Raw genomic sequence first — 14,285 nt, 5'->3', positions numbered from 1 at the left:
ATACACAATCAGACCAAAACCATGTGAACATGAAAGACTCAATGTGAACTATAGCAGATTGCTATCTGCCCATAGCTGTACTGGCAAGTGCATGCCAAAGACCCTTGACAAGTTTTGCATAAACCACTTCCTCACAGCTGCGAATTGAAGGCTGGTTAGGTGACTGGACCGAAATCCGCAGACCCCTGTAAGGGATATGGAATCCCTCAGAAAATCCAGCCCACAAATATGACGTTGCTGCTCTGTCAGGGTACATGTCAGGAAGATGAAGCAGAGGCCCGAGGCTACTGGCATTTCGGTGCACATGCGCCTCCGCCAGCCCCTTTTATAGACGTGTGGTGCTTTTCCCATTGGGGTCTAGCCTGGTGGGAACGTCTGCAAGCAGAACTAGGGTGCCCCGCCCTGCAGATGCCACAGGCATGCTTGAAGTGGCAAGGACTATGCGTACACCAACCCGAACTGTTGTAACGCCAAGCACACCTGGCGGGATTGAACCCACTGTGGCCCCTGGCCACTGCCAGGAACCTGTGCCTGTGCTTTTACTATGAGATGACCATTATCCACATGCTGTCCTTGCAGAAGGCGAGCAGGTGTCATGCCCCGCAGCCACAGAGCCTGATGCTCTACATTCCATCGAAGTGTGGGGTCAAGAGCTGCCTGTTGACAAAATTCCTTGTCATAATGGAGCCAGGCCATCCCCCCCAAAATCACAGAAAGCTCTGTGAATGATATCTTGATATTTAATCATAGAGAGGGCTCTTGATGGGTACGCTTGTGTCATAACACCCATATATACTGTATAGGCATTGAGTCAACTGGACCATATCCTACCTACCCTCTTTTTCTTAGCAGCCTCCTTGTCCTTGGAGTCTCCAGTTTCTTTAGGCTTGACTTCGGCCTCATGAAATAACAAAGTAAAAATATCGATATATTCTTCCCTCCAGACCTTTTCCTTGGTTGTTTGCAGGCAGTGATCCCCTAACGGAAGCGATGCATCTCCCTGTGGGTAAATCCCTACAGGAAGGGGCAATGCCTGAGTCCCCAACTGACCTGTTGTTGGAGACTGCCATGGGGCCATGGCCGCAGAAGGCCAGGGCAATTGTGGCTGAGCCAGAACCAGGACACCCCCCATGTACACTGACTGAGGCGGAGGCCCATCAACACTCCCCTGACTTGCATGTTGTATTAGGCTTGCTGGTGTAAGTGTTGCTGAAGTCTCACCCGGAAGCAGAGATGGCAAAGCAATAAGTGAGGTGTCGTTAGCAACAGGAACTGCTGCCGCCTCCGGAAGCGAAGTGTAGGCCCCTGGTGCAGACTGTATAGATGTTGTAAGTGTAGAAGCAGCCAGATCCCACAAAGCCCCAGAAGAAGCTGAGTTGATGCCAAGAGCACGACCAGCCGCCTCCTTCTCAAGAGTTGTGACCCTGGAAATGAGATCACGCAGGATGTTAGCCCGAGATGCCAGCCTTGAACACTTTTTAATTGGGGGCAGCCCACTGGTCCCCGCTCCAGGGTCAGATGGTGCCTGGTGTTCACGCTCGAGAGCTTCAATCCAGGCAACAAGAGCACGTATAGTGCCCATATCCTCTTCATTGTCTGAAGTTGCCTGCTGCTGATGTGGGTGCTTAGTGGCCTGCTTGACCACTTGAACCCCTGCTTTGTCTACTTGGGAGGCATCCTGAGCCCACTTGTGAGAACCTTGAAGAAAAAACTATGAACTAGTCAATTAATGGCAGATAGTCAGCAATTAATAAGCAACACACATGAAATATCTATTAACTATCTATCCAACTATCTATCTAGATGGAGTCAACAATTAGTAAGCTAAACACACAAATTATCTTAAGCACACAAAGTATCAATTTAACTATTTATCAAGATACGGTCAGCAATTAATAAGCAACACGTGAAATGTCTATTAACTATCTATCCATCCAACTAGATAAAATCAACAGTGGCAAAGCATACAAATTATCTATTTAACTATTTATCTAGATACAGTCAGCATTTAGTATGCAACACACAAAATATCTATTAACTATCTATCTAGATAAAATCAGCAATTAGTAGCAAGATTCACAGACTATCTATTTAACTATCTATCTAGATACAGTCAATCATTAGTAAGCAGAATGCACCAAATACTTATTTAACCATTTGGTCTTTATCTATCTATGTAACTTTCTTGTTATGGGCGATATAACACAGGCAGCACCTGTGCCTATGTTGCACAGAGCCTATAAAGGTAGAAAAGAAAGCAAGACCCAAGTATGGCCAGAGGCCTTCAAGGATGGCTATCCAAGGCCAAACCACCTAGCAGCAACAGCAGGCCTCAATGTTCCCATCAAACCTAATCCTGGGTATGTGGGGTGGGGGGCTGGATTAGCAAGGCCTGTGCAGCCTAACAAGCTGGCGGCCTATTCCCACGCTTAATAGTCACTCTACCCATTCCCTTCCCGCTCTCCAAGTTCTGTGAGGGCGCAAGTGAGAGAAGGCCTCACAGGCCAAAGCACTGCTGCTGGCCTACCTTAGAGCACTGAAGCACACCCCCAACCCCAGGAGGGAAGCCCCTTCACCCAAAGAAGTAACACCCTCAACCAAGAAACACCCACGTGAAGGGGAAAAAGGGGGAACACCGGCCATGCTATGGCCAGCAATATCACTGCTTCCGAAGGAGAAGGCCAGCAGGCCTTGTGGATGTTGCCCCTGCCGCCACTGCATGCCAAAATGGCCCGCACACCTCGCTTCACCGAAGGAGGAGGCCCGTAGGCCTTGTGGATGTTGTCGCCCCCAGCGCCGGAAACACTGAGCGCCAAAACAGCCTGCGCGTCTTGCTTTGCCACCACCCATTAGAAGCCTGTCAGCTTCACTATCGGTGTTGCTGCCGCTGCTGCCACAGCCACACCACGCACACACCTCGTGCTGTGCAGTTGTGCCCCTGACCAGTGCAAACAAATGTGAGTGGAGGTGAAGGTAAGGCGAGGCAGGCATTTAAGCCCTGTGCTGCCCCACCCTCTATTGCACGGGAACACGTCATGTGTCCCCTCCACTCACGCCTCCCTTTGGGACAGACAAACTCTGTCTTCTTCCCAGAGAGAGGGTGAGGACAAAATTGCCCCCACTTTACAGTGGGAACATCATTCTATGGTCAGCATCTCCTAATCTCCACACTGAAATCAATGGAGTTTATGTTCAAACTGACTTTACAAAATAACTTAGAATTAGCAGTTGAAGTTTAAATTAAGCAAAACACATAAATATAAGATTACAATTAATTATATCATTGCAGTTTCATTTACATAATTAACACTACCCACATTTTTAATCCCTCATATTTTCAGTTTATGATAATATATGACTTTTTTAAAAATGGAACCTAACTAGGCATCATATGAATAACCATGATGATACACTTTTGGGAATATGTTGGACTGTGACTGGCCTTTGTTGGATGCTTGTTATTGTTCTTTCAAACTATAGCAGAACATTTCTAACAGGTAAAAGCTCTGTGTACCTCCTTTGTGAATTGGCTTTCCCCAGTTTACTTCAGCAGGAACCTGGGCTCTTTACTGGACTGCCTGCCTCTGTATAGACCTGTAAAATAGATTGGGGATTCTCAAACTCACTAGCCCCAGGGCCCCTTGAGAAGGCTGAAAACTACTGAGCTCCACTCCACAAAATGGTGGTGCAGGGCTGGAACCAGTCATAAAGTGGTGGTGGGCAGGAGGGATTGACATAATCAGCTGGTAATTAGTGACATTGTTTTTAATTGGTATCTGATCCCTTTTAGGAAATGCTAGATTCTTTGTCACAGCACTTTTCTTGTGGAAAGGAGATCCATTGTTCAGCTTTTCTTAAGCTAAGTACAGAATGAATGAATTAATTTATTTTGGTCATAGACCAGCCAACATAGTATGAACACAATACACAAATTACACAAATTACACAAATTACACAAATTACACAATATACAATTTATGTCATACAATAAAACCATTAGAAGGCATAAAATGTATAAAATTAGCAATACTAAAATATATAAAATGAAACAATAGTTAAAATAATTGATTCATATCTAAGATCTTCTGTCTACAAGTGGTGGCCACTGCACAGAATTTAGCTACCCTGAGTGTCACCATTGAGCTAGTATCCGCTAACAAAAGATGGAGGTAGTCGGCTTCAGACTTTTCAGAAAGCTCATGTAAGATAGGAGTAATAAAAATGTGCCAGAGGTCTTGGTAAAAAGAACAGCAACAGAACATGTCCAGTGGTCTCCACCTCCCATGCTTCGCATGGACAAACTCGATCTTGATAGGGCTCTCTATTATACCTACCATTGAGCAGGGCAGATGGCAAAGCATTGAATCTGGCCAGGGTAAAAGCTTTTCTATATTTGGCCACAGTTAGGTTTGTCAAATAAGACATAGGAGAAAATACTCTTTGATTTAGACTCAGATTAGAATATGTTGCAGCCAAACTTAAATTATTCTGTAATTCTATATCCTTGATCCATTGCTGGATGGCTGTTTTGGCCCTAGTGAACCCAAGCTCTATGAGAGCCTCAGGTGAAAAACCCAGGGCGTAAAGTTTGTTGTATACACATCGCTTCCATCTAGATTGAAAGGTAAGTACAGACCTTGGCTTGAAGGTATAACTTTGCCTCCCCATTTAGGCAGAATTTGTTGCTCCAGAGAAGGTGGTTTTTATTATATATTTTCCTCTCCTCCCATGCCCCTCAAAGATTTTGTACTCAACACCTATCGTTTCTCCTCCCCTCATAACTCCCCTCATAACACAACTCATAACTTATCCCCACATTGCCACTTTCTTTTATCCATGCTCCCTGCTCCTTTTACATTTAGTTCTTCCTCCTATAATAGCTTCCATCTCATTCCCTTCCTCTTAATTTCCAGATTATTATTACTTATACTAACCTTTGGTCTCTTCTGATTTCCTTCTGTGCTTCTGGCCATTTTCCCTTCTCCCCCCACCACTCTTTCCCATTGCTGTTAGTGAGTAGTGAGTATCACTTTCTCTACCATCCCGCAGGCGAACATACCACTGTTCTAGTTCTCAGCTCTGTTGCCCAATGCCAGATTGTTCTTCTGAGGTGAAGCTGTTGGTGTGGAATCCTTTTGTCAGGAGACTGAGCGGGAAGGAAGGAGGACTGGTGTGTGGGTGGTAAATCAGCTGTTATGGGCACTTTTGCTTCTCTCTCGATCCATCCATCCCTTTTGCCTCCCTCCTTCCCTTTCTTTCTTGACCTACTCTCACATTTAGCCAGTGGCTGAGTCTGTCCATTGTCTGTTTCCTGTCTTTCCTTCCCTCCTTTTCAGCTTTGTATGCTACACAGCCTCACTTTCTAGCCAGCTCCCACTCCTATGCATGCTTATGTATTGTACATGTGAGGAGCTTCTAGTGCTGGCATTGCTTCAACTAAAATGCTATGGCATAGTCAGAGGGCAGGGCTTGCAAATGAGGCACTGGGTCAACTGTGGCACTTAGGCCTATGTGAAAGTGAACTGAGGCCTGCTGGTGTTCCCCATCCCACCATTTAAGAAACACTGGCTTAGACCATCTGGGGAAATTTTTACTCATGGCACTGTACCATACGGAATGCCACATTGTCCCTGCACTGTGGGTTGCCATTGTCTCTTCCATACATGAAGCATCATCTATTAATTGCTTTAGACATCTTGTGAAGGCATACCTCTTTGCCTAGGCTTTCCCTGGCCCAAAAGATTGGCCCTGTTATTTCTGAATTCCTGTTTTTACCGGTTCCTGTTTTTAAAATACTGTTTAACTGTTTGTATGTTTTATTGTTTTTGTTTCATTTTTCTAAGACACTTAGAGATTGTTAAATATGAAGCCATTTAGAAATGCTTTTAATAAATAAATAAATAAATATATCCAAAGAGCTGCTCAATTTGTGTAGTTAATTTTTAGCTAATTAAATCTATGCAAGACGCTGAACTGTACCTTATTTCTAATCAGGCATAAATTTCCGAACAAGAATAATAATTAAAAAAATGTGTTTTGTTCTGCTATATATTGTACTTAGAAAATGTAGTATTGCTCAAACAAAAATCAAGCCATGACTGTGAAGTATATGCAACAAATGAAAAACAAATCCATCAGCCTTGCCCAACCTGGTGCTTTCCAGAAATATTCTTGGACTGCAACTCCCATTGTCCCTGACCATTGGTCATTCTGGCTGGGGCTGACGGGAGTTGAAGCCCAAAACGTCTGATGGCCACAAGGTTGGAAAAGCTGAAACACAAAACATGTATGCACAAAACATCACCTGTTGGCTTGGAAAACAAACAAAAACAAAAAAGATTGGTGTGATCTGTGTAGTTTGCTGTGTGGTGGTGGCTGGTGACTCCATGGCGGTGGGACAGTGGAATCCTTGGATAGCTCCTTGACAGTTTGGTCGGTGCAGCTTTCACTTCCCCACTGTCATGGAGGCAGCAGCTGCCATGGTTGCTATCCACTGTTCCAGTGTCACTGGAATCAGTATGAGTTTTGCCACTGATTTTAATGTTAATCTTATTAAAAGGTGGATGATACACCTGTATTTGGTAGGTAATTGTAAATTATAAAGTAGGGTGGTAACAGTTACTAATTTTAATTTTTTTTGCATTTATTTCTTTTAAATAAATCTCCATGTCTAAAGCTTCTTTTTTGTCTTTTTTGCCATTTTGATGCTTTTCATGATTCTAGCTAGAACATGTGGCTCCAACCTCCGTGGACCAAATGGTATTATCACATCACCCAATTATCCTGTTCAGTATGAAGACAATGCACATTGTGTGTGGGTTATAACAACACTTGATCCAGAAAAGGTATGCTTTCTGACTTCATTGGTTTTCAAAAAATTATGTGAAATCAATTGACCCTTGCTGTAAAAAAAAGGCATTAAAAACAAAACTAAACAAAAATGAGCATGCTCAGATTCATTGCCTATTAATATTTATTTTCATGATTTACAGCAGTGTAAATAGCATTTGAATAGTGTTAACTGCAGAGTAAATCACATTTTGAGCAGCTCATGTAGGTTTTGCTATCATATCCAACATGTCAATAAGAAAAATACAGGGAAAAATAATTTCATTTTTATTTATGATTCCATTTCCATCTCTTGAGATGCATGATAATAACTGATATCATAGTAATTTAAGAGTTTTACGTTCGTATTTGCCAATCCAGTATTTTATGGCTCGAATTTCAAACTGCACAAGGAACTGAAATGATGGAAGCATTGAAAAATGTTGGTATCAACACCCGAATCCCTAGTAATATGGTAAAAAAGAGTTAATTAGCATTTTCAGTGAGATTTGTTTTAACACCATGACCTTATAATAAATACTTTGAAAGTATTTGTATCCTGAAATGCAGGATATAAATAATTGTAATAAATAAATAAATGAGTAATATGTATAAGTCCTCAGCAGTGCTACATTACAAGAGAAGGATTTCTGCAAGATCAAAGTGCTAAAGAAACAAAGGTGATATGATTTCAGTTATTCAGAAAATTAGTGTAAACTTTGCACTGTAATTAAATGTGTCTTAAATAATATTTTTATTTCGATATTGGATCATTCATGAAGTGTGCTACCAATCAAGGGAGCAGTCAAATTGCGACAAGGAAAAAATGTGATTTCATGCTCATGTTTGCTTCTCCTGCAGAATTATTTATAATTTATAAGTATTTATTCTAAGGGTTTTTTCTGCTTTGTTTCATTTTTCTACTCTCCTATGGTGTCACAGAGATTATTTTTTTAAAAAAAATGTATTCGTGTCATATAAGAGGATGAAGTTTTCACATATAGGAGCTAAGGATAAGATTGGTGGCTCCGAAACGCTATTCCCCAATGAATCACTTGAAAATTGCTGGTGGTCTTAATGCACCACTTACTAACTCATATTTTAATAACTGTAACCTTGCTTTTCTAATGCAGTGAGTGTGCCTGTTTTTGTGAGCAAAGTTCTATGAAGTTGGGGATAAGGTTTATCAGCTTTAGCCTCAGGTCAAGTTCATCACTCATTACCTTTTGCTAGTTGGATGTATGGTGGTTATAAAAACACAAACACAAGTTTTGAAAACAATAAAATCATTTCAGCAAACTCTAAAAACAATAAAACTATCTTTACAGATTCTAAAACCACAACACATTTTTTTCAGATATACAATAATTCTGTAAGTGAGTAGGTCACACCACACGGAAATCCTTCTTAAATAAAAATGTTTGCAGTAGGTACCTAAACATCATCAGACTAAGTACCTCTCTACTTTCAGCTGGTAATTGATTTCAGAGAGCTGTTAGTGTTTGAAGGAAATAAAGTTGTCTCAGCATTTATTGTTTAGCGGAGAGCAGATTTGCCCCTTCCAAATCCACTCTGACTCCAGAATAGAGATCACATGCAAAGGGAGCACATTGCTATCCCAACATTCTAAAAGTTGTGTTTGAAGGAGGCATCAGCACTGCTGTAAAAGGTGCCACTATCATCTCCTTCCCTTGTCAGTCTTCTCCTGGCCCCCCACCTGCGGCACCTTCCCCTTTCGCTGTTGATTTGGAGAGCTGAGAGGTCTCCTGATTGGACTAGTTGTCTCCTCTTTCTTCACCTATTCTATACTGTCCATTTTAGTCTGTAATTTAGCTGATTGGCTTTCAGCATGGCTGCTGGAAGTGTGGGCAGGAAATTGCAGGTATGTTGAATTACTGGCAGGCCCTTGTGGCCCCTTCATGGCGAGGGATGGCCCTAGGCCATCCAATTGCTGACTGGTTCAAGGTGGGGTGCAGTTGGGTGGTCCTTGGGTCTGTTGGAATTATCTCATTGAACACCAGCTGACGGAGTGGGACTTGTCCACGGTGCTTCACGTGGCTCTTGGCCCATCCCAGGTGGATTTGCCTTTTCTTAGCCAGTTTATGCCAGCTGGCTTGATGTGCACTGCCCACACTTCTAAGCTGCTGTTTTTCTACCTGTAACATATTGTTATTAATCAAGCTATGACCTTTACACCCCACTGTGGTTGTTACATGTCTTCATTCCTGTGTCAGAGTGGGCTATCAGCTAATCCCTCTGTTCTTGCATTGCTTTCCATTTAACATAATCTTGGTCTCTTGTAATATATCTCCCCATCTCAGTTGTCCCCATATCTTGGTTATTTTCTCTGTTTGTCTTTCAAGCTTCCATCACTCATCTATCCCAGCACTCTGCTTTCTTAGTAAAGTGGGAGATGTGCTGCACTTTCTTGAGATGAGAAACCTATTTCAAAACTAGTTCCTAGTGTGCTGCATGTGTGTCAAGCTGAAAAAGGAGCAAATATATATATATATAATAAAAATTGGCTGTTTTATAAAATGAAAGACAACTTCGTTCACTTCTGAATGTGGTAAGCTGACTATTATCTTTTCATTGTGCTTGGAGTACCCTTGCTGTATATTTTGGTAGAAAGTTATATATTAACTTTGATAGGAACATGTTTTTATTGTCATCTGAAGTTCCTTTAGTTATAGAGAAGGTTAAACCAAAACCCACATTTTGGGATTCTAGCCACCACTGATCTATTTTGCACTTGACTCTAAGCTCTCTGAGTGTGGTCAGAAACACCTGGATTTGTCCTTGCCAATTTTCCACAGTCCAGATAATGATGATATCACCATGCGTCAGGGCCTACCCTACAGCCCTAATCGGGATTTTGAAAGGAAGGGGGGATCCTGTCCATTCCTGCTTGGCTGCTTATTACCCATATCTACTTTAGCGTGCCAAGAACACAGCTGCAAAACCTTTCTTCTTCAGATGTAGTTTACAGCACTTTATAAATGGAGCAACATAAGAAATTGATGCCATGTTCCCAATTAATTTCTAGAGTAGGACTACAGCATACATTTCTATGGTGCTGGACTAGGAGGCCTGCGTTTGCATCAGCAACCATACTGTGTTTGCCATGCTGTCCATACAGATTCCCACTACTGTTTTAAGTTATCTCTTCTCTCTAAGCTTAGTCTGCACAATTTAAATTTATCAGTGCAATTGGCATAACAAAGTAAGAACTGTACATATCACACTCTTCTCTAAAACCTATTTCTAACACTATTATTTCTAGGATGATATAAAACTTTGTTCATACTGCCATTTGTTAAAGTAAAGAAGTCATTCAACATTTAATTCTGGAAGCCAACAACAATCTTTATTGCTTAGTCAACAGACCATTGCAAAACAAAACTAAGTACAAAACATAAAACATATACTTTAAAATGGGTTATATCAATCAATACATATATTAAGGACCGTGCGCAGTCATATGGTATCTGACCTCCATGGCTGTTCCTCGGGATTTTATCATATCTGCCCTCTAAAAGTTTAGTGGGTAAAGCGTCATAGCGAGCCAAAGAAAAGGCCATTCTATACTTAGGGACAGATAACCAACTTAAATAGTGCATCCCCTCTTTGCGAAGGAAACCTATTAGACCCAGTGAACGGGGGGAGCAGGGGCCAGAGGCTGCTACAAGAAGCTCTTGGTTATCAATATCAACTAATCACTGTTTGACCATTGCCTTAGCCCTATTGAATACCGTAGAAAGCAGGTCAGCAGGGAAGAGTCCTACCGAGGCAATTTTCTCCAACACCAGTTTGGACCAAGATGAATTGGTGGGGTCACTCAAGACCTGTCTCATAAATGAATCTTGAGGAAGCATGGAGCAACAGCGTAGCCAATATTGAATAGTATAAGTCCATGCTAGACAATTTATGGAATTAAGGCCAACCTCCAACATGAGAGTAGCTTCGGAGACACATCTTGGAACACCAAAGATGGATCTCAAAAAGAAATGGAGAGTTCCTTCAAGCAGTCCCTTGAAATAGGGGATCCAAATTGGGGGCCCGTATAGCATCATCGGGGCTATTTTAGATCTTACAACACAAATTGCAGCTGGGACAAATTTCCCACCTTTGGAGAAATAGAAACGGGTTAATGCACTCAGATTTTTCTCTGCTTTGGCTTTAACATATTTAGCTTGGGATCTCCAACTAAGTGATTTTTATTTATTTATTTATTTATTGCACTTGTATACCTGCTCAATAGCCGAAGCTCTCTGGGCGGTTTACAGCAATCAAAAACATTAAAACAAATACACAAATTAAAAACATATTTTAAAAACAATTTAAAACACAATTTTAAAATTCAAAACAATATAAAAACAATTTAAAAACACATGCTAAAATGCCTGGGAAAAGAGGAAAGTCTTGACCTGGTGCCAAAAAGATAACAGTGTTGGCGCCAGGTGCACCTCATCAAGGAGATCATTCCATAATTTGGGGGCCACCACTGAGAAGGCCCTCTCCCTTGTTGCCACCCTCTGAGCTTCCCTTGGAGTAGGCACCCGGAGGAGGGCCTTTGATCTTGAATGTAGTGTACGGGTGGGTTCGTATTGGGAGAGGCATTCCATCAGGTATTGTGGTCCCAAGCCGTGTAAGGCTTTATAGGTCAAAACCAGCACCTTGAATCGAGCTCAGAAACATACAGGCAGCCAATGCAAGCGGGCCAGAATCAGTTTTATATGTTCGGACTGTCTGGTCCCTGTTACCAATCTGGCTGCTGCATTTTGCACAAGCTGCAGTTTCTGAACCGTCTTCAAAGGCAGCCCCACATAGAGTGCATTGCAGTAATCTTATTTGGAGGTTACCAGAGCATGGTCAACTGAAGCCAGGTTATCCCTGTCAGATAGGGACGTAGTTGGGCCACCAACCGAAGTTGGTAGAAGGCACTCCGTGCCACCGAGGCTACCTGAGCCTCAAGTGACAGAGATGGTTCTAGGAGAACCCCCAAGCTACGAACCTGCTCCTTCAGGGGGAGTGCAACCCCATCCAGGACAGGTTGGACATCCACCATCCAGTCAGAATAACCACCCACTAGCAGCATCTCAGTCTTGTCTGGATTAAGCCTCAGTTTATTAGCCCTCATCCAGTCCATTGTCGCAGCCAGGCACCGGTTCAGCACATTGACAGCCTCACCTGAAGAAGATGAAAAGGAGAAATAGAGCTGCATGTCATCAGCATACTGATGGCAACGCACTCCAAAGCTCTGGATGACCGCACCCAACAGTTTCATGTAGATGTTGAACAGCATGGGGGACAGAACTGACCCCTGCGGAACCCCATACTGGAGAGTCCAGGGTGCCGAGTAATGTTCCCCAAGCACCACCTTCTGGAGGCGACCTGCCAAGTAGGAGTGGAACCACCGCAATGCAATACCTCCCACTCCCAATTCAGCTAGTCTCCCCAGAAGGATACCATGGTCGATGGTATCGAAAGCCGCTGAGAGATCAAGGAGAATCAACAGAATCACACTCCCCCGTCTCTCTCCCTGTCTCTCCCAGGTACTTGTAGGAGTTAATCTGTTCAATTCTGACAGGTCCAATAAACCAGGGGAACCTAACCTTTCTCCTAGAGAACACAATTACTTTAGATTTAGCGTGGTTGATTGTTAAGAAGTTGCCTTTGCAGTAGTCCGCAAAACCCATAAGTAGTCTTTTTAGACCCAGCTGGGTTTGAGATATTAGGACCGCGTCATCTGCGTAGAGCAGAATGAACACTTTTGCAGACCCAAGTTTGGGAGGATGGGATTGTATCCTTCCCAAAGCAGAGGGAAGATCAGCCAGGTATAGATTGAATAGGGTGGGCACAAGGACACAACCTTGTCTGACACCTTGTGAGGAGTGGATCTCCCTTGAGAGATGGCCAAGATGACTACATCGGACTTGAATGGAGGTATTATAATATAAAGCGGATATCAGAAACAGTAGCCTTTTCTCTATCAAAAGAGATTTTAATTTACTCCATAGTCGAAGAGACAGACTGACTGTGACCGGCGTTTGGCCCTACTTCTTTAAAAATCCTCTCTTGGAACATCGCTGGATGGAAATCCAAAAGTAGTGATCTCAATTTTTTGGCCTACCTGAACAAATTCGACATTATTCTGCTCCAGGAGACTTGGTGTAGAGACCATATCTTTGTTAATGGTTTTGTGACCCTCTACACCCCTGCACTCCCAAACAAGAGTAAGGGTAGAGCCAGACAGGGTCTGTGCATCCTGGTTTCTTCATCACTGGATGCCAAATTCTGGAAGATGATGAATATTCTCTCAAATTCTCAGATAATTTTGCAGAGGTCCTAGTGCGCTAATTAAATCTAAGAAATCTCTGTGATTTAAGCATATAAAGAAAGGAACATGCAAGCTATTTGCTTTTTAAAAAAAAAAACAAAACCCTCTGGGAGAGAAGAGGGATTTTGTTTGAGCTTTCTATTCCTCGAGGTCTAGAAACAGCATTTACTTAATTTTCTGAAAGCATTCCATAAGGTTACCATACATTGTAAAATTGGGAGAAAGAAAGGAATATTCTGAAATCTGGCATCAGTTGGCATTTATCCTGAATGGTCATCTTGTGGTCTGCATCTTACTAATATACAAATCAGCAAAGCCAGCAAGGATTTCTTTTCTGTGCCTCATTAAGCATCTGCTGCCTTTTCCAATGCTATTATCTTTTTCTGTTCAACAGTAATGAGCTATTCAAGTTTGTTCTCTACCTGTTCAGAAGTATTTCCTTTTAATGCTCTGCTTATTTTGAAGGCTTGCCACCTTTCCTCTGGGTCCTACTAATGTATCTGCTGATCACAACCCTACTGGGCCATTTCGTAGGGTTTTACTGCTCACAAATAGGTACTGTGCAGTGGTGTTTATTTCCTGATGGCTTCATCTAGGCTGTGCTGGAGGTGTTTTAATTGGTAGTTAATTCCTGAGATATTTTAGCTTTACTCCTTTGTGTTCTTTTTAATATTTGCCATCTTTGGATAACTTCCAGAAGAAGCCCAATTTCATTTGTTGCTACTCTACATTTCTCAGTGTTCAAGTTGCACTTCTAGTTTGCTTTAAACATGTCCTTCTACACCTTACTGTTTTAGTTCATTTTTCCTATCTAACTGAAGAAGTCCTGCTGTTTTCACCATTCCATGTTAACTTTACTAACCACTGGGGTTCTTTTCAAGCCATAGGAGGGCCAGTTGAGGTGTCATTTTTGGCAGTGATTCCGAGTGTAGCACATTACTCTCCTGACTGGTTAGAGACTATGGGATTGTTGCAGCTGCTGTGGGCTACAGTAATTCTTGGATTAATGATCTGTTAAATAAAGGTGTGCCCTATTTACAGGTTTGTCTAAAATCTGTTCTTGCTTAGCATAAACCATGTATGCCAAGTAAATTCTGGGTCTTCTAACAAAACTTTC

General features: G+C 42.2%; 2 protein-coding genes across 10 annotated transcripts in view; one reads left to right on the top strand and one right to left on the bottom strand.

Annotated features, from left to right (window-relative positions):
• CSMD1 (CUB and Sushi multiple domains 1) overlaps positions 1–14,285 on the top strand; it is a 1,745,606-nt gene that overhangs the window by 1,184,692 nt on the left and 546,629 nt on the right. Inside the window, exon 10 of the mRNA XM_061622907.1 lies at positions 6,724–6,845. Coding sequence (XP_061478891.1) covers positions 6,724–6,845 — 122 coding nt within the window. The remainder of the gene's footprint in view (positions 1–6,723; positions 6,846–14,285) is intronic.
• Positions 1–14,285, bottom strand: part of LOC133383035 (uncharacterized) — a 117,633-nt gene that overhangs the window by 39,936 nt on the left and 63,412 nt on the right. For 4 of the 9 annotated variants that reach the window (XR_009762154.1, XR_009762153.1, XM_061622902.1 and 1 more), the window contains exon 2: positions 1,222–1,424. The exons of 1 other annotated variant lie outside the window; for it this stretch is intronic. Coding sequence is in view for 6 of the 8 variants with exons in the window: in XM_061622902.1 (XP_061478886.1) it covers positions 1,222–1,424 (203 nt within the window). In the remaining 2 variants the exon portion in view is untranslated. Of the gene's footprint in view, positions 1,425–14,285 lie in introns of all 9 variants that reach the window. 4 more of the 9 variants (XM_061622903.1, XM_061622904.1, XM_061622901.1 and 1 more) reach the window with 4 other exon arrangements.

Source organism: Rhineura floridana, chromosome 4, assembly GCF_030035675.1.
Source record: "Rhineura floridana isolate rRhiFlo1 chromosome 4, rRhiFlo1.hap2, whole genome shotgun sequence".
NCBI classification, from domain to species: Eukaryota; Metazoa; Chordata; class Lepidosauria; order Squamata; family Rhineuridae; genus Rhineura; species Rhineura floridana.
This window is presented reverse-complemented; position numbering and strand designations above follow the sequence as displayed.